Source organism: Antedon mediterranea, chromosome 7, assembly GCF_964355755.1.
Source record: "Antedon mediterranea chromosome 7, ecAntMedi1.1, whole genome shotgun sequence".
Taxonomy (NCBI): Eukaryota; Metazoa; Echinodermata; class Crinoidea; order Comatulida; family Antedonidae; genus Antedon; species Antedon mediterranea.
Window position 1 is genome coordinate 4543711 of NC_092676.1, and position 19193 is coordinate 4562903.

The window sequence follows — 19193 nt, forward strand, 5'->3', positions numbered from 1 at the left end:
AATTTAAAATTGTTTTCCAATGAGGTTTTGTTCCAGTCAAAGCAAACCTGAATTATTTGTATTCAATACTGATCTTATATTTTGTTTATTTTTGTTATAATTATGTTTTTTTATGTTCTTTTCTTTTTTCAAAGAGTCAACGGCAGTATGTAGATACAGTGAGTGATAAGAAATGCATGCTAAAAAATAATTTTAACTTTGGTTTCATTCTAACTAACATTTTCAGTTTAATTTCTTTAATTTTAATTGCTAATTTATTTTTCTAAATTTATATAAATCAGTGAATTCAGTACTTTTCTTAAGTTGTATTTTTTTATATTGTTTATTTTATATTTTATTTTATACTAAATCTTAGTTTTATAACAAAATTCTGTATTTAATTTTCTAATAAATAAAATGTAAAAATACTATGAAATTAGGATTGATGATGTGGATTGATATTCTGTCTGAGTTTCGGGAACAAACCACGGTTTTGAAATTAAAAAAACAATATGAAGACAATATGTATTTTTTCATCATTGCCAAAAAAATGAATTAAAAAGGGTCCCGATCATCCTTCAGGCCCATCATAAAAAAAAACCTCTATATGCCACCAAGAATAATCTTATCCTCAAATATAATCCCACCCCCTATTTAGGCTAAATTTAGACTACACTATTTTGGTAACACAATATTAGTATCATCCCACCTTCACTCTCCCTTTCCCCCTCCCCCAATTTGGGAAAATTTTGTTTTACCAGGCTCCTGGGATTATACTTGGTGATTTACTGTTATATATGGTACAGGTTATTTAATTCCCTTATGTTACTAAATTTTATTAATGCATGTACTGTACTGTACCATAACCATTTATGTATTTCCCCGTTTAACTGTGTTTGTAAACTAATTTCTAACTTGACAATAATTCTCGGCTAACATGTTGAACGATAGAATGATATTTACTAATGAACTAGACAATAGTATGCAGACATGTACTGTATCAGAAAGAATTTTGTGTGGGGTTGGGGTTGCATCTGAAGTTTAAAAAAGGGAGCTGGTGTTTTTTTTTTCGATCAACAGCGCCCTCTATCTTTTATCGAGAGGTAAGGAGTGCAATGTGTGACGTCACAAGCGGTATCGCGTGGTGGATATGTGATTTTGCTTGTGTGTATAGCCTTTTTGTTATAATATTTTAATGCAGAAAACCTTACATTTATACATAAAAATTTAGTTATCTTTGTAATCCGGGTGAAAATGTGGAAAAACGGGAGCACAATATTAAGCCGGGAGACAAGTCTAAAATATGAGAATCTCCTGGCTAAAAACGGGAGTGTTGGCATGTATCGTTGGGTTGGGTGTGGGAGGGGAGTCGGTTGTGTGCTACTAGACTGCAACGAGTTCACCTCTCATGACTTGAAATATCACAGTGAATGTTTTGTTGTCAAAATGCAGGCACATAATACCATATGAATTCTACCGGATTGTTCGGTTGAAATTTAATCTTATCATTGTTTACAATCGATATCCATGGTGATTTTGATGAATACTGGCGACTATACAAACATATTATTGTAAATAGTAGTATAAGATTTGTGAAAGGAATTTTAATAGACCGCAAATATGAACTACAGTATTTATTATATGTTGACAAAGTTCAAACCCACACTTGAATATTAGCTAGAAAATTGGTATAACCTAAAAAAAAACTGGAATAATAATTTAATATTTTTAAATCTTCAGGGTGTAGGTTTATGAGGTATGTTGGTTTTTCTTGGTTAGGCCTATACAGTAAGTTGCTAATCTCAAACATGATTTTGGTATTTGAGAGGTCACCGTATTATACTCATTTAAAATAAGGTACTAGGTGACGATTTCCTACACAAAGCGCATTATCAATTACTCCCCTACCCCTCGGTTATTTTATATGAATATATATATATATATCCAATCTGCAGACAGTACTGTTTCGATCTTATTAGATCTCGTCAGTGCAGCTAAGATTTCAAAATAATACATACTGCAAAACTGGCACAATTAAAGGCTAAGTGAGACATGGTACACTGATTATGAAAACAAAGAGTGCACAAACTCTACGAGCGTGCTACTATGCGAAATGCTGATAGTGTTCACAACAAAAATGCACTGGTTCAAACTGAAGAGTGCTCTACAAAACAACATACTATATAGCAGAATGTAGAGGAGTGTACTGTAAATCTTCTAATTGTAACCCTGGGTTATTATTCTTTGGTTGTTTTTTAGGGTGGGTTACTATTAGAAGGGGGGTTACTATTAGGGTAGTTGGTTACTATTACTAATCTTAAATTAGGCACCTGAAAATAGTAACTCACCCCCAACTTTTCTGGTCAGCAACTCATAGCAAAATAATAAAACAGTACGAATAAACAAATTTGGTTGAACTCTAATTTTATTTTATAAACTCAAAAACACTCAATCCTCCCCCACTCCCGAGATTAACATGCATTATGTCCTAATTTTCAAAATACGGCTACATCATAAGTTTTTTTTCTCTAATAGTAACCTTCATGGGTTACTATATTAGAGTAGTGGGTTATTATTATAGATTGACTTGTGGGTTAGGTGATAAGGTGGGTTACTATTAGAAGGGGGTTACTATTAGAGTGTGGGTTACTATTAAAAGATTTACAGTGTCCAATCTGCAGACAGTACGTATAAATAGTGTAACGCGTTAGGTCTAAAGACGATGAAGCGTATTGATGATGATCCAGTATATACGTATATGTGTACTTGCTTGACTCTTGGCATAATGCAAGCGCAGCTCATCAATAGAGAATGACAAAGTAAAATTGATTGTTCATTGTTAAAGGACTTTGGAATATTGGGAGGTGACCATCTTAAAGTCAATATTGACCGCTCTCTCCCTGTTGAGTTACACTTACTCATTTACATTTTATCATCAAGATATTAAAGATAGAGAATAGACTAGAATGTATTTTAATGGATCAAACTTATTCTACTGCAGTTACTGCAGTAACTACATTCTGTTCAATTTTTAACTTTTTTCATGCAATTTTTTAGCAATCTGTCTCATAAAAAAAGCTGATAGACATATATGTATTGATACACTTTTTACCTTAATACAGTGATACAGATACAAATGTTAACACACTGATAGACATTATATAAGAGATACAATTTTTAACGTAATACAGTGATATAATATATGTATATATGCAATTTTTAACATACTGATGTATGGTTTATTAGACGGAAAAGGAAGCAATGTTTTCTTGGCACTAGTTTAATGCCTAATTAGGTGCCCTAAGGCCTTTCCCCATCATATTGGCTACACATTATGATGTGTACGTGGGCCTCAGGGGTCTTGTTGACTACATAGACATTCATATTTTCCATATTGTCACTGATTTTAATATTATAATGTTATTTGTGTATCTTTGGTTGTGTTATGGATACTGGCACTTAATAAAAAATATTACCATATATCCTCAGGTACAATCCCACTTCTGGCCTCTCTCTAGCCAGTTTTTACATTTTTTTTCCTGAACCACGCTTCCCTGGGTATAGTCCCACCAAATTTTGTGTTCTAAGGAGGTTGAATTATACCAGAGGATATATGGTGTTAATAAATAAATAACAATATAAAACATAATATTACATAACAACAACAGAAAACAACAATATTAATTAATAATAATACTAATAATAATATAATAATAATTATATTAGAATAAAGAATTAACAATTAATTAGCTAACTATTATTATATTAACTATTAATTTCAAGAATTTTTAAATTTTCATATGTATATTGTTTTAGGTGAAGGATACAACTACAGTATATAAATTATTATATTATATTTTATATATATTAATATTATATAGATCACATTTAATATACTTGCCTATTTACTGTAGGCAAATACAGTATGTGTTTATATTTGACATTATTTTTTTCGGTTCTGGTTATTAGGAAGTTGATGATGGCGATGGCGGCACAGTCTCTAGCGTGATCGCTTATCTGGAGTCGAAAGGAGCGGATGTGAACATAAAGGATATTTATGGGTCGACGCCGCTTCATTTTGCGGCTATGCGCGGCAACGAAGTAGCCGCAAACGACCTGTTAAACTGTGCACAGATTAATATTGAGGTAAAAAGAAACAAAAATTTAATAAGATATCATGATGAATATATTTTTCTAAATGAAAATTAATTAAATTAAAAATTAAAGTACGGTACTCCAAAAGGGTTTTCCCATAAAAGAGGCAAGTTTATTATTACAGTATAAGATGTTGAAAAGGTATATATTGTGTTGATCTGTTGCAAAAATAACAATTATTATTGATAATAAATATGATATATAAATATATATATATTTTGGCAGGCTGTTGACAAGCAGCAGTTAACGCCGCTCCACAACGCTTGCACTCACGGATTTAAAGAGGTTGCAGAGTTACTGATCAAAGCTGGCGCTAACATTCGCTGCAAAGATGAAGACAATTCCACGCCTCTTCATTTTGCGTGTACGGAAGGACATGAGGATCTTGTTAGGCTGTTGTTTAATGCTGCTAGTCAGAAAGCCTGTATTCATGAGGTAATAGGGACTAGGAATTTGAGTGAACGTGAATAAAAACGTCCACATGGGTTGTAGTCGACTATTTCTCGTCGACAGATCTATGAATTTGCGGTGACCGTATTGTGTTATTATGGAACTTAGTTTGCTGCTATAGACGCTTGACCTTTGACAAGATCGCCTAAAATTTATAATTTAAAACTACGATACTTAGTATTGTATATTCAGGAATAGCCGCTCCATAGTCTCTTTGCTTTTCTTCGTTATATCTTATTCTTATTAACTGAAATTATTTATACTAACAAACATTACTATTTATATGCCTAGTGTGTTATCATTATTAACATAATTTCATTCATCCACATACAGTACAACTCTTCTTAACAAAATTTATTTAATCTTTTATCAACTAAAAGTCGTAGTTAGTCGTGTTTCGGGTCACATTCTATGGTCACCGTACAGATAGGCTACTACATCAGTACTTCTATGAATGGATGACTAGTTGGTGACAAGAACGCTAGTTGGTCATACCCAGTACCGTTTTGATTTTACGATCTTTCGGGAAACCACCTGACGATGACAAAGCATGTTCCAATGTGCCTGCATTCAGACATTAATTATCATGACATTATCAACTAATTCCTACATTGCTGCAATCCAAAGCTAATTGGTTAGAATATGAAGATACACTGTAGATTTTCTTTCACAGTGATTTGGGTTATAATCAAAATCTATTGCAATATCCGCATGTGTAATGAATTTCTCAAAATTTATTTGAATCTAACTTGTTGTGGTTTCAGATACTTCAAGACAAAGACAACGATGATAATACTCCTCTGCACCTAGCGGTTGACAGCGGGCACGAGGGCGTAGTTGATCTTTGTCTTAAGGAGCGTAAGTTAACATACAGATTTTTATGTTTTAATTTTACGAAATTTATGTCGTTTTGTGAGGAGTTTTTTTCATGTTCCTAAAACTTTTTTTACAGGTGCGGATGTAAATTGCCGGAGAAAAGATCTAGACACGCCCCTTCATTCTGCGGCCGTCGCTGGTAATCCCGATATTGTTAAGAAACTCATAGCAAACAATGCACGCATTGATGCAGTGAACAAGGACCATGCTACGGCGTTACACCGTGCCTGTCAATTCAACCGGTCACAGGTCGTGGAATACCTCATTCAGAAGTAAACCTCTTTTTGATTAATTCCAAAAATTAGAATTAAAATAGGTTATTAAATCTAGATTGTATTGTAATTTTACTACATAAAATCAGTGTACTCAATGCCTTTGACAACCCAGTGGCTTGAACAGAGATTGTTCTCTTTTCTTGTGAAAACCGCACCACTTTATTTCTTGTGACTACATCACTGGAGTGACGCTTTAAATTATTTAAATAACATTACAAAATGTCTTTAACTGAATTAATATAACCTTTGACCTGAAAAATTGTTATATAGACATGCATCTACAGACTTAAATAGTACAGTACAGTATGTTGCAGTATGTCTCTTTCATACAAAAGATAAGAATACAATACCCAGTTCAAAATTTGCTATGCATTTTTCATGGTCGAGGTCAAATCGTAAACAGTTATATTCATGTTGATTTTTCCTGTAATAGGATCCATCTCCATTAAATTTGATGTGACATTATCTGTCAGGAATTGTCATGTTCAATTTATCTATGAGGCCCGGAAATCAAAACCAAAGGGTTTTTTTTTCTCTCTGTGCATGACTATGAAACGTTCGTTTTGAAATAAATATGAGCCAATTGTACAAATAATATCAAAAACAAAATGTAGAAATAGCAAAATATTTAAATTAAGAAAAACTAAAATTTATTTCTCTTCATTAAATGAATTATAAAGTTTCTAAAATGTGGACACGCCCTTTATTCATTAAGATAGAGATAAACTAAGAACAAAGATTTGTTTAATTAGTAGGCCTATTTTTTTTATAGTTTTTTTGGTATTCTACCATTCCCTTCAGCTATATGTATTTTAAATCGCATGAAATATAACATATTTTGTGTTCTATTAATTTAGGAAAGCGAAGATTGAACGCAAAGATAAGGATAACTTCACGCCCCTACTGATAGCTGCGTGCTATGGTCATGCAACCACGATAGAAATCCTACTCAAACACAGAGCCAAGATAACAGCAACCGACAAACTGGAAAAGAGCGCATTTTATCTTGCTGCCGAGGAAGAACATTTTGAGGCACTCCAGGTTGGTAACTATCAAGTCGAAAAGTCGTTCTACATATGCTCAGAAATGTGTGTATGTGCAGAATGACTGTAAGGCTCAACACCTACCGTATACGGTATTTACTGTACCTTCTGTTTTCACAATACATCACTAGACTTTGAGCTGTTGAGTCAACAAGTCATTTTGCACATGCTTAAGGTTCTGTACACTATCAAAATATTGTGATAAGCCTAAATATGGTAGTGATATTCCTAAATATGGTAGGGACATCATTGTGTCCATATTTGGGCACATGGTTAATGGTTTTAAATTTATATAGCGCAAAATACAAATAGTCTCTATGCGCTGTTTAGAACAAGTGTGAAAATGAAAATGTTGATGTAAAATAACAATAATTTAGGTATTTGTATAGCGCCAGAATCAACTAAACCGAAGTAAAATCAAAGGCACTTATATTGGATGCGTTTTAAGTTCTTTTTTAAAAATAGCAATAGAAGTTGATTTAGTAAAATGACGAGGGAGAGAATTCCAAAGAGAAGCAGCAGAGAACATAAAAGACCTTTGTCCATAAGATTTGGTGTTAATTCTAGGAACAAGTAAACCACGAAATAGCCTAAAAAACATTTTTTGTCACACATTGTGTGGAAAGAGCTTTAGAAACTTGCAAACAGATTGACTGTTTCCATCGTACACTTTCCGTGTTATTATATAATATAGGTATAATGTTGTATAGTGTACTGTAGTGTATGCTACTCTTTTTTATGGTAATTAATTCTCTATTATTTCCAGGCACTATTGAAGCATCCAAAAGCCAAAAATCTCCTTGAAGAAAGTGACCGTTATGACAATGGTCCACTACACATTGCTGCCAAGAACGGATACTTACCTATTGTAAAAGTAAATTTTTAAGTTTAAATGATCACATAAACTTTGTGGACAAAATAAAAGCATACACAGCAAACCAAGTATTAGTTGACCAATGACAAGTGATGTCTCATCTGTACTATGAACCATCCCTTGTGATTGGTCAATTTGTTGTATCCTAGTGAGAATCATGCTTATAACTCTTCTTTCAGTTGCTTATTGAGAGTGGAGCGGACATTGATGCTAAAAACGAAGAAGAACAAACGCCAGCTCATCTTGCAGCTCTCAATGGACGATTCAGGTAATAAATTTAAAAAAAATAAAATATTCTAAACCATTTCTAAACATGCAAGGCTAGGGCTTTGAAACGTACAAGCCCAGAACCTTGGAACGTACAAGCCCAGAACCTTGAAACGTACAGTACAAGCCCAAGGCCCTGAAACATGCAAGCCCAGGGCCTTAAAACGTAAAAGCCGAGGGCCTTGAAACGTACAAGCCCAGGGCCTTAAAACGTACAAGCCCAGGGCCTTAAACAAGCCCAGTAGTAGAGCAGTTAACGCCATAAAAATAGCCAAGTTGTGCACTTTATTACCAAAGCATGAAACTTTCCACAAAGTTTCTTTGATGTATATAGATTCAAAATATCGGGGGATGCCAAGTGTCCAACTTCCGGTATGGCGGCCATCTTGATTTCAAAATGGCCACCATAAAAACAAAAAGTGTTCATATCTTGGCAACTATAAACAGTAGAGACTTGATTCTGGTGTTAAATTGTTCACAAACCACATATTTCTATTTGCTCTAATGAAAAGTTTCGTCCAAAAATGACCGGAAATGACGTTTCTTCCAGTTTGACCTTTGACCTCTTATCTGTATATCTCAGTAACTACTGATCATTTTCAATCGATTTTGGTGTCATTTTGTTCAGAAAATAGACATTTATATTTGTAGTAATGAAACATTTTCACATAAAATGACTGGAAATACAATTTATAACCTTTGACATATATAATTATGTGAACATACTGTATGTGGTTAAATTGGTATAAATGCACCTAATTTTTTTACCGAAATAAATGATACGGAATTATTATTCTGAATTTTTAACTTTTGATGTGATAGGATAGGCATAAAGTATGACAGATCACTGAGCTCATCTATGCCGATATGTTTGCTAAACTGTGATGTGTCAATCGTTTTTTCGTTGCTAAAAAAATGTACTCCATTTTTATGGTAATGGGCCTTTGCTGTAAACCTTTCATCTGAATCCTTTTCCTCGATTTTCTCTAGTCATTGATTTTTTAGCAAAATCCGAACTAAATCAATTCGTAAAAGACATCTCAATATAATTATTCAAGTAAACCTCAAATTAGTGACATGGACCTACAATATACAGTTCTGTACAAGACCTGTTTAGGCATCCACCTGTGGACTTTCACTTTAAATGTCCTGGTTTCCTAATCATACAAGAAACAATGTCTAATTTAATCAATCAAAGTAGTGGGTCCAGACAAAGAAGGGGGTGTAAGACCATCCACAGACAAAGAAGGGGGTGTAAGACCATCCACAGACAAAGAAGGGGTTGTAAGACCATCCACATACAAAGAAGAGGGTATAAGACCATCCACAGACAAAAAAGGGGGTGTAAGACCATCCACAGACAAAGAAGGGGGTGTAAGACCATCCACACACAAAGAAGGAGGTATAAGACCATCCACAGACAAAGAAAGGGGTGTAAGGCCATCTACAGACAAAGAAGGGGATGTAGGACCGTCCACAGACAAAGAAGGGGGTATAAGACCATCCACTGACAAAGAAAGGGGTATAGGACCACTTACAGACAAAGAAGAGGGTATAAGACCATCCCCAGACAAATAAGGGGTGTAGGACCATCCACAGACAAAGAAGGGGGTGTAGGACCATCCACAGACAAAGAAGGGGAGAAGACCATCCACAGACAAAGAAGGGGATATAAGACCATCCACAGACAAAGAAGGGGGTATAAGACCATCCACAGACAAAGAAATAAGACCATCCACAGACAAAGAAGGGGGTGTAAGACCATCCACAGACAAATTAAAGGAGTGCAAGACCATCCATACACAAAGGGGTGTATAAGACCATCCACATACAAAAAAGGGGTGTAATACCATCAACGGACAAAGAAAGGGGTGTAATACCATCAACAGACAAAGAAGGGGGTATAAGATCACCCACAGGCACAGAAGGGGGTATAAGACCGTCCACAGAAAAAGAAAGGGGTGTAAGACCATCCACAGACAAAGAAGGGGATGTAAGACCACCCACAGACAAAGAAGGGGTGTAAGACCATCCACATACAAAGAAGGGATTATAAGACCATCTACAGACAAAGACAGGGGTGTAAGACCATCCACACACAAAGAAAGGGGTTTAATACCATCAACAGACAAAGAAAGGGGTGTAATACCATCAACAGACACAGATGGGGGTATAAGACCATCCACAGACAAAGAAAGGGGTATAAGACCGTCCACAGACAAAGAAAGGGGTGTAAGACCATCCACAGACAAAGAAGGGTGCATAAGACTATCCACAGACAAAGAAGGGGGTGTAGGACCATCCACAGAAATAGAAGGGGTGTAGGACCATCCACAGACAAAGAAGGGAGTGAAGGACCATCCACAGACAAAGAAGGGGTGTAAGACCATCTACAGAAAAAGAAATGGGTGTAAGACCATCCACACATAAAGAAAGGGGTGTAATAATACCATCAACAGACACAGAAGCGGGTAAAGACCATCCACAGCCAAAGAATGGGGTATAAGATCATCTACAGACAAAGAAGGAGGGTTAGGACCATATTAACCGAGGAAGCATACAAAAATAAGATGCAATCAAAATAGGCCTACCACTTGGAAAACAATTGTAGAATAACTGTGGCTTAATTGTTGAAATAGAAAGGGTTCTTTGTAAGGTCATTAATAATATATTGATATAAACACGATCATCATACTATATTCATTTGACAATCAAATACAGTCTGTCTCGAAAAGAAGCTCATACTATCACCTTTTCGAGGTTTTACAGTATTCAGTAACATGTATGTTATTTCCTCTGTCAAACTATTAAAACTTTTAGCGAATCAGAAGGTGCCAACATCATTGAACTAATGGTACCACCAAGCACAATGTTTACCAATTTTATGTACTATATACAATTTAAGTCCATTAATCATTGAATATAATTACGCCTATCAGGTTAAAGTTCAAAATTAGGAGCACTTTAGACCAACAAAAACCACCTACAGTATATTCACATAATTAAAAATCAATAAATTACTGTCAAAGGTCATAAATTGTATTTCCGGTCATTTTATGTGAAAATGTTTCATTACTACAAATATAAATGTATTTATTCTGAACAAAATGACACCAAAATCGATTGAAAATGACCAGTAGTTACAGAGATATACAAATACAAGGTCAAAGGTCAAACTGTAAGAAACGTCATTTCCGGTCATTTTTGGACGAAACTTTTCATTAGAGCAAATAGAAATATATAGTTTGTGAACAATTTGAGACCAGAATTAAGTCTCTAATGTGTATAGTTGCCAAGATATGAACATTTTTTGTTTTTATGGTGGCCATTTTGAAATCAAGATGGCCGCCATACCGGACGTTGGACACTTGGCACCCCCCGATATTTTGAATCTATATTCATCAAAGAAACTTTGTGCCAAGTTTCATGCTTTGGTAATAAAATGCACAGCTCATGTCATTAACTGCTCTACTACAGGGCCTTGAAACGTGCAAGCAGGGCCTAAACATTTAAAATAATTATAGTTACCAATGTTCTTATAATTGCATCTGGCAGTTGGATCTCCCTACTGTATGAATAAATCAGTTGTGTAGCCGAGTGGTTAGGAAACTTAAACAGAAAGACCTGGGTTCAATTCCCAACAGCTACTCATCTGTAAATGAGTAAAGTACCTGGTTGAAAATACTAGGGAGGATAAAGCGGCATGGAGAGGAACAGGCCATCCTACCACATAATGCTGAGGTATTAGTAAAACTACCTCCTAACAGCTCATTACCCTAAGTTCAGAATGAATACAGGACTTTACTGTATAAACAGTACGTTTTTATTAAACTGTGGATTTAAATTTGTTTAGGACGATAAAAGAGCTTGTTAGTCACGATCCCACTGTAGTTGATGATGAGGATGAGTACTCCAACACACCGCTCCATCTGGGATCGCAAGAAGGACACTTTAAAGTGGTACAGGTGCTCATTGGGGCCGGAGCCGAAATCACAGCTAGGTAAGATAAAAATTTGTGTTTTGATGGCTGTAGTAGAGCTACAGTTTATTTTTCTAGGCTTGGTTTAAAAACATATATTATATGTCCAGTGACAGTTATAACACCATTTATTTGTAAATGCAAAGAAACTTATTCTCGAAAATTGATTATCTGTAGCCTGCTATTCGACCACTTTTATCGTGTGTTTAAGTCTGAGAAGATAGCAACATAGGATGGGCAGAGAATACTAGCATCAGCTGTACTTTTGTTTGGTTATTTCAAGATGTGATTTTAGATTGAAACCTTGAAATTAATATCAATAAAACATAATATATTTTCTAGGAATCAGAATCAGTGGACACCTCTTGATTGTGCTGCAAACAATGGCTGGACAAAAACTGCAGAAGTACTTCTAGAAGCTGATTGCTCTGTAGATCCTATCGATAAAGCAAAGGTATCAAATCTGTGCCACTTGCATACATTTCATCACCATGCATGAGATAATTAAGTTTGTGGTTTGGATACCATAAAAAAGCAATTCCAAGCAATATTTAAAGGAATATTGTCCTCCTGAAAAAATCATTCAAAAATTTTATCCAAAAAAAATTATTTACCTGAAAAAAACTAAATTTAAATAAAAAATAGTCAAATTGGCTCCCAGCCAATGAGTTTTTGGTTGAATTTAACCATTTATTTTGTCATTTTAGTGAAAGTGATTAACTTGATTAAAACTACAAAATAACCTATTGAAAGTCTGATTTAATTAATCTTAATTTTTCTTGTTTTTGATGGACAATACATCTTTAATAATATAATAATAATATTTATGTTTTTTTTTCCAGACAACCCCGCTTCATTTAGCTTGCAAGAATGGCCACTTAGAAATGGTTAAACTGCTGCTTGAATGGAAGGCTAGTGTTTCTTGCAAAGATATTGAAAACAAAAATTGTCTGGATTTGGCAATTGAGAATTCTAGAAAGTAAGTGCATGATAGTTAGTAAACATGTACCATTGGAGGTTCCAGGAATATTAAATAGGCGTGCAAGGGTTAGGGGCTTGGGCTGGGAGATGATGAGGGTTGAGGGCCTAAAAATTGTAAAAAATTCAGTGCTGAACTTAACACAATCTCCTATCTTTTGCATTTTATAATTTGTAAAAACCAAAGGGTGGTTAGTCCGGCTGGGAACCCCCAGATCCACCTATGTGTTTTGTCTATGTGTCCGCTTATATGTCTGCTTATGTGTCCACCGATGTGTCATCCTATATGTTCGCCCATATGTCCACCTATGTGTCCGCCTATATGTCCACCCATATGTCTGCCTATGTGTCCGCTTATGTGTCCACCTATATGTCCGCCTATGTGTCCACCCATGTGTCCGCCTATGTGTCTGCCTATTCATTCATTCATTCATTCAATCTTTTATTTCGGAAACTCTGGTCCATAGAAAGTAAATTACATATAAATGAAATAAATAAAATAAACAAAATTACTACTACTCATCTCAGGATGGTGTCCGCCTATGTGTCCACCTATGTGTCTACCTATGTGTCCGCCTATGTGTACTAGAAGGTAGTGTTCGAGATGGTGTTTTTTGGGGTAAAATTTGAAATGGTAGAATGAGAGTTTGTCACTGTCAAGTCCTATTCTACCGAGACTCTTACGGCTAGTAAAGATAAAATCTTTTCTTCTCTACTCCTCAGGGATGTGGCTATGGCAATTGTCAACTCCGACAGTTGGCGGGATGCCTTGCGAACTGAGCACAAACACCCTGTTTATAATTGGAGGACAACTCCGATGCGGAAGCTGATCAAAAGAATGCCAGAAGTTGCGGAGCTTGTTTTCAGCAAATGTTCAATTTCAAACGATAAACCACCGGAGCATCCCGACTACAGGATAGACTTTGATTATGAGTTTCTAGATGATATGTTTTTCCATTGGGATAAGGATGTTCCCGGTAAGTACAAAATACAAAAGGATAATAAAAAGAAGAAAAAAACTTAAATAAAGGATTATAAAAGTTATTGGATCCAATGTAAAATTTTACCTGATTTAATGTAAGCTAATATATTTGTGATGATGACTGCGCTCTGATTAAATTGCTGATTTTTCCGCATCCCAAAAAGTAGATGGTAATAAAAAACATATTTTGATTCTTATGTTAAACCGGCTTAACAGCAAAGATAATAATATTGATGAGGGCGCGCGATCCTGAGGACGATCAAAGCATATTGATCAAAACGTCGAGAAACTCAACAGTTCTTTTCAGAACTTATACTGCAAACTTGATATCAACAATATTGATTAATAACACTTTCTATTTCATGTTCCCTTTTTTTAATACCAATTGGTACCTTTACAATGGTTGAACCATTTCATAAAAAAAGATTACAACTTTCCATACTATCTTGTAAGAATATGCCTTTTATGCCGTGAAATTATAATATAAATATATATTTATATATATTTTTGTAACATTTTTGTTCTTATTTGTTCAATTTGCTATCTTATTCTCAGGACATATAAGTATGACTGCCTGTAATGTTATTATGAATGTTTTAGTAGTAAATTAAAGTATAAATGCTTTTGTAAATTTATATATTTTCATGAAATGTGTATACGGTAGGCCTATATCCTTGTATAAAACTGACTAATTCAAAAGGTACTTCTAGTAGACATTAAAAAAAATGCCCTTTGAATATATGTACAGGTATATCATTAGTGATTGAATGTTAATTTGTAACTTGTAATATTACACTATGCTATACTAATATTAGTTTATCATTTATTTTAATGAATGTGTTTGCATGGGGTCCATTCCAGCTCTATAGTCCAGTAATTGTCAAAATATCATTGTTAAATAATGCATGTAAAACAATGTTGTTTTGTATGAATGTTTTTATAGTAGATCTATTGTACGTATTCTATTGTGGAATAGGTGGATCCAGGATTTTGAAATAGGCGGGGCCTAAAATGGCAAATTAGTGCCGGCTGGGCTCCCCTTGAATCTGCCTATTACCTCTTTGACACCGCCAAGCTTATAACAAACCCGTGTTGTGTCCGGATAAATTTCCATTTCACACCTGATTCATTAACCCGGAAATAACACGGGTTGCGTGTATTTACACTGCAAAATACCAACCCGTTTAAATGTTCTAGATCATTCGAAATATCGCCCCTTTCACGTACAAAGAGAGACCCTAGAAACGGTCTGCTCATACCTCCTACAATTTTGTTTTATGGCAATTCACACACAAATTGAGTCTACTCGTGAAGAGTAATATCTTGAAATAAAAATGAATAATAAATAACCATAAGTTTTATTTATTAAATAAGCGAAGAAACGAAATCAATCTTATCTTAATTCTATGTAAATTAAATACTCTAGTGAGCGAGGATAGTAAACAAACGGGTAAAGATACGCTAAGCGTTTTACACCGCAAACACGGGTTCATCCCGGGTGCGTCCCGGGTTGACTTGACGCATCACTTACCCGGGTGGTTCAGCGACCCGGGTAACTTTTTACGTCGTTTACACCGGCCTACATTTCCGCATTTTTGCCTTCCGGGTACGACTCGGGTTATATAATTCCGGATCAACTCCGCATTTTTACTGACGGTGTAAAAGGGTGTAAAAATGATTCAGTCAAACTCTCCCACCCTTAACAGACTCAATGGAAGTTTGTTATTTTTTCCAATGATTCCAAATTTGTTGCTGACATTTTCGTCCAGTACAAGGGTGTCCAGTTTGAGCTAGTCCAAGTGTGTCCAGCTTGAGCTAGCCCAAGTGTGTCCAGCTTGAGCTATCCCAAGTGTGTCCAGTTTTGGATGAGTCCACTGTATTGTTTTGTCTTTCCGAGTATGTACAATTTGGTGGTCAGTTAATAATGGATTATTTATTTATTACAATTTCATAGACACTGTATCATCTGATGGTGGCTCACAGGACGATGATGAACCATATAAGGAAAATGGACGTTTACGTTGGAGCGCTGTCCCTTACACGTATGATGCAGAAATTCTAAGAAAGAACCATCCGCTTTTCTTGATGGTGAGTGAATTTGATACTTGTTTGCCCTCCTAACCCTCCCCAGGTGCAGATTTAGTGGGGATAAACAAGCTTTAGCCCCCCCCCCCCCTCCACTAAAATGTTTACAGCCATAATAATATAATAAATATAAAAATAATGACTATTTTTATTTTCCTGCAACGGATCCTTTTAATCATTTATGAAATATTTACTCATCCCCACCCCTAATCTATAAAGCTTGATCCGCCCCTGCTCCTCTAAAAGCATTCAAAGGTGCTGGTTTTTTTTGTTATTGTATAAACAGCTGCAAAACGTGTACGTTTACTTACTGCTATTAAAGCAGACATTTTTTTATATTATTACTTATAACATGCACATTTGGAAACCACCCCCCATTTTTTTTTTGTAAAACATCCCTCTAACAAAAATCAGAATCTTACTCAGATTTAAACTTCACACAAAGTAAACATTGTAGTCGTAGCACAAATTAAACAGTTTAAATCATGTTTTTTTTTAAAGGTTGCATCAAAGAGAACCAAACTTCTTGGACATCCACTCGTCTTGACGTTGCTAACGCACAAATGGGATTGCTACGGTCGCTACTTCTACTATTTGTCTCTTTTGATATACATTTTTTTTCTCTTTTTTTTAACCGGTTATATTCTGACGACCCCACCACCATTTTACCATGAGAGCCCATCTTCTGCAAACTGCACGGATGGATCGTTTGATTGGTTTGGCAACGGGAAAGTGAGATGGGTGGACGACGCCAAAGAGTGGCAATCTGTGTTGTTTGGAGATATCGGCGATTGGATGATTTTGGGCCTTGCTGGAATTCATCTGTTTAAAGAGGTAAATATTTAAATTAACTTTTTATTTAGTGTCAATAAATGATTAAAATAAAGAAGATTAAATGAATTGAAAGAGTTGGCCAAATGGGACCTTTCTTAAGGGCGTGTGGTGCAGTGTGTTCGTTTACTGATCGTGAGATCAAGGTTCGAATCCAACTCTCGTCACATTGCTTGTATCCTTAGGCAAGATACTTTACTTACCTTTGCCTCTCTCCACCCAGGTGTATAAATGGGAACCCGGTTAGATCAAGTCACAACTTTGCACTTATTACTAGCTGCATTATGGGAGTATGTTTCCATAGGCGTTTCATCCAAAAAATGACTGGGGTAATAATGTTCAGTGCTTAGAGGCTTCACAACATTAGGCGTTATATAAATCCAGGATATTATTATTATTAAGTCCTAATCTTCAAGTTAAATTCAAGGTAAATTGTATTCTTAATACAATAGAGCCCCCTCCTTTGCCATCATTCAGAGGACACTTCATTTCATGTGAACCTAATGATAGGAAATTTGTTTTAACACTACAATTGTACTAATAACCCATTTACACTAAGGCCATAACGATCGACGATAAATAGATAAATATTCATTTTTGATACCTGAAACAAAAGAAATTTAAAAAGTTTTCATTCTAGAACTATAGGATATCTATGCTGCCTTTGATGAAATTATATTTTCACACGTCAAATCAAATGACGTCATGATTGGTAAGAGCAATAATATCATGACAATACAATGATGTTTATGTTTTTATTGATCATGACGTCATTTTCTTGTTTTTTTTTTTAAATCATTTTTATTAAAGACACCATAAATGATTATCCTATAGTTCTAGAACAAAAACTATTCTAATTTCTGTTGTTTTATGCAAGAAAAATGTATGTTTATCTATTTATCGTCGATCGTTACCGCTCTAGTGTAAATGGGCCTGAGGAGACACTTTGTTAGGCTCTATCTGACCATGGACCTGATACGTCTATGACACTTCAAATTAATTTTGCCTTTTGAAATTGTAATAGTTCTGCTCAGTGATATTTTCAATGTCTCTCTTTTAGTTGATACAACTTTGGAACCAGAAATTTCGATACCTTACCTTCAACAATTTTCTGGAGTGGACAGTATACATATTGGCTGTGTTACTAGTCCTGCCTCTCAGAAACTGTTCGTATGAAAATAGTGTTAATGTCAAATATGTAAGTATAGCAATAATAATATATATAAATACCTTTTTGACGTTTATAATTCCGCCAATCAAAACAAGATAGCTCTAATTTATAGCTTAAAAAAGTTTAGTAGTATGTGCCTGGATATGAAATTTGAGTGGGACTATATATTCGAATACATTAATGGAATTTAACAAAGAAATTTAACCTATAATAGTTGGTGGGACTATACTTGAGCATGCGATTATAGTCATATCATATAGGATACTCTAATAATAGTGGGTGGGACTATTCTTGAGCATGGGATTATACTCATATTATACAGTATACTCTAATAATAGTGGGTGGGACTATACTTGAGCATGGCATTATACTCATACAGTATACTCTAATAATAGTGGGTGGGACTATACTTGAGCATGGCATTATACTCATACAGTATACTCTAATAATAGTGGGTGGGACTATATACTTGAGCATAGGATTATACTCATATTATACAGTATACTCTAATAATAGTGGGTGGGACTATACTTGAGCATGGCATTATACTCATATTATACAGTATACTCTAATAATAGTGGGTGGGACTATACTTGAGCATGGCATTATACTCATACAGTATACTCTATTTTTTTTCTTCAAAACATGATGCTAGTATTATGAATTTTTCCCCCAAAAAATAATAAAAATAATTTCTTTTGGCTTTCTATTTATAGATTTGTATACAATTTATTTTATGTGTTTAATTTCAGGATTGGCAATGGCAGTGTGGGGCAATATCTATCCTGTTAGCCTGGATAAACCTGATTCTGTTTATTCAAAAACTCCCCAGGCTTGGCATCTATGTTTTGATGTTCACAGGTATGTCCTGTAGCCAGGGAGGGACGTAGGGTGTGGTGTGCGGGGGAATGATCGCCCAACCTCTCAGGAATGATCGCACAACCTCTCAGGACTAATGTTCACAAATACAGTAACTATATGACAAATGATGAAAGCTTATTTGGTCTTTTGTAAAAAAAAAATAATCTGTAATGTCTTTATTTTAATTGGACACTGATGAACAGTATATACATCCAATAGACTGGAAATATTCCCAAAACCACTATCTTCTCTGCCATATAAAATTTCATATTGAAAATAGACATTTTAAGAAAAGATAAAGTGTGTCTAGTTTTGGTATTAAAAATTTATCTTTGAGTTGAGAATTGTTATTTGTGATATTGTGGTTACATTTATATTACAATAAAT

The 19193-nt window shown here is 34.9% G+C and overlaps 1 protein-coding gene across 2 annotated transcripts in view; it reads left to right on the plus strand.

Moving 5' to 3' along the window:
- LOC140055632 (transient receptor potential cation channel subfamily A member 1-like) overlaps positions 1 to 19193 on the plus strand; it is a 29471-nt gene that overhangs the window by 5831 nt on the left and 4447 nt on the right. The window contains exons 4-19 of one of the 2 annotated variants that reach the window (XM_072100974.1): positions 135 to 158; positions 3949 to 4125; positions 4360 to 4569; positions 5349 to 5442; positions 5537 to 5732; positions 6593 to 6776; positions 7545 to 7652; positions 7832 to 7920; positions 11773 to 11919; positions 12241 to 12352; positions 12741 to 12877; positions 13600 to 13853; positions 15813 to 15946; positions 16445 to 16777; positions 17835 to 17972; positions 18698 to 18806. In XM_072100974.1, coding sequence (XP_071957075.1) covers positions 135 to 158; positions 3949 to 4125; positions 4360 to 4569; positions 5349 to 5442; positions 5537 to 5732; positions 6593 to 6776; positions 7545 to 7652; positions 7832 to 7920; positions 11773 to 11919; positions 12241 to 12352; positions 12741 to 12877; positions 13600 to 13853; positions 15813 to 15946; positions 16445 to 16777; positions 17835 to 17972; positions 18698 to 18806 — 2446 coding nt within the window. The remainder of the gene's footprint in view (positions 1 to 134; positions 159 to 3948; positions 4126 to 4359; positions 4570 to 5348; positions 5443 to 5536; positions 5733 to 6592; positions 6777 to 7544; positions 7653 to 7831; positions 7921 to 11772; positions 11920 to 12240; positions 12353 to 12740; positions 12878 to 13599; positions 13854 to 15812; positions 15947 to 16444; positions 16778 to 17834; positions 17973 to 18697; positions 18807 to 19193) is intronic. The other variant, XM_072100975.1, reaches the window with a different exon arrangement.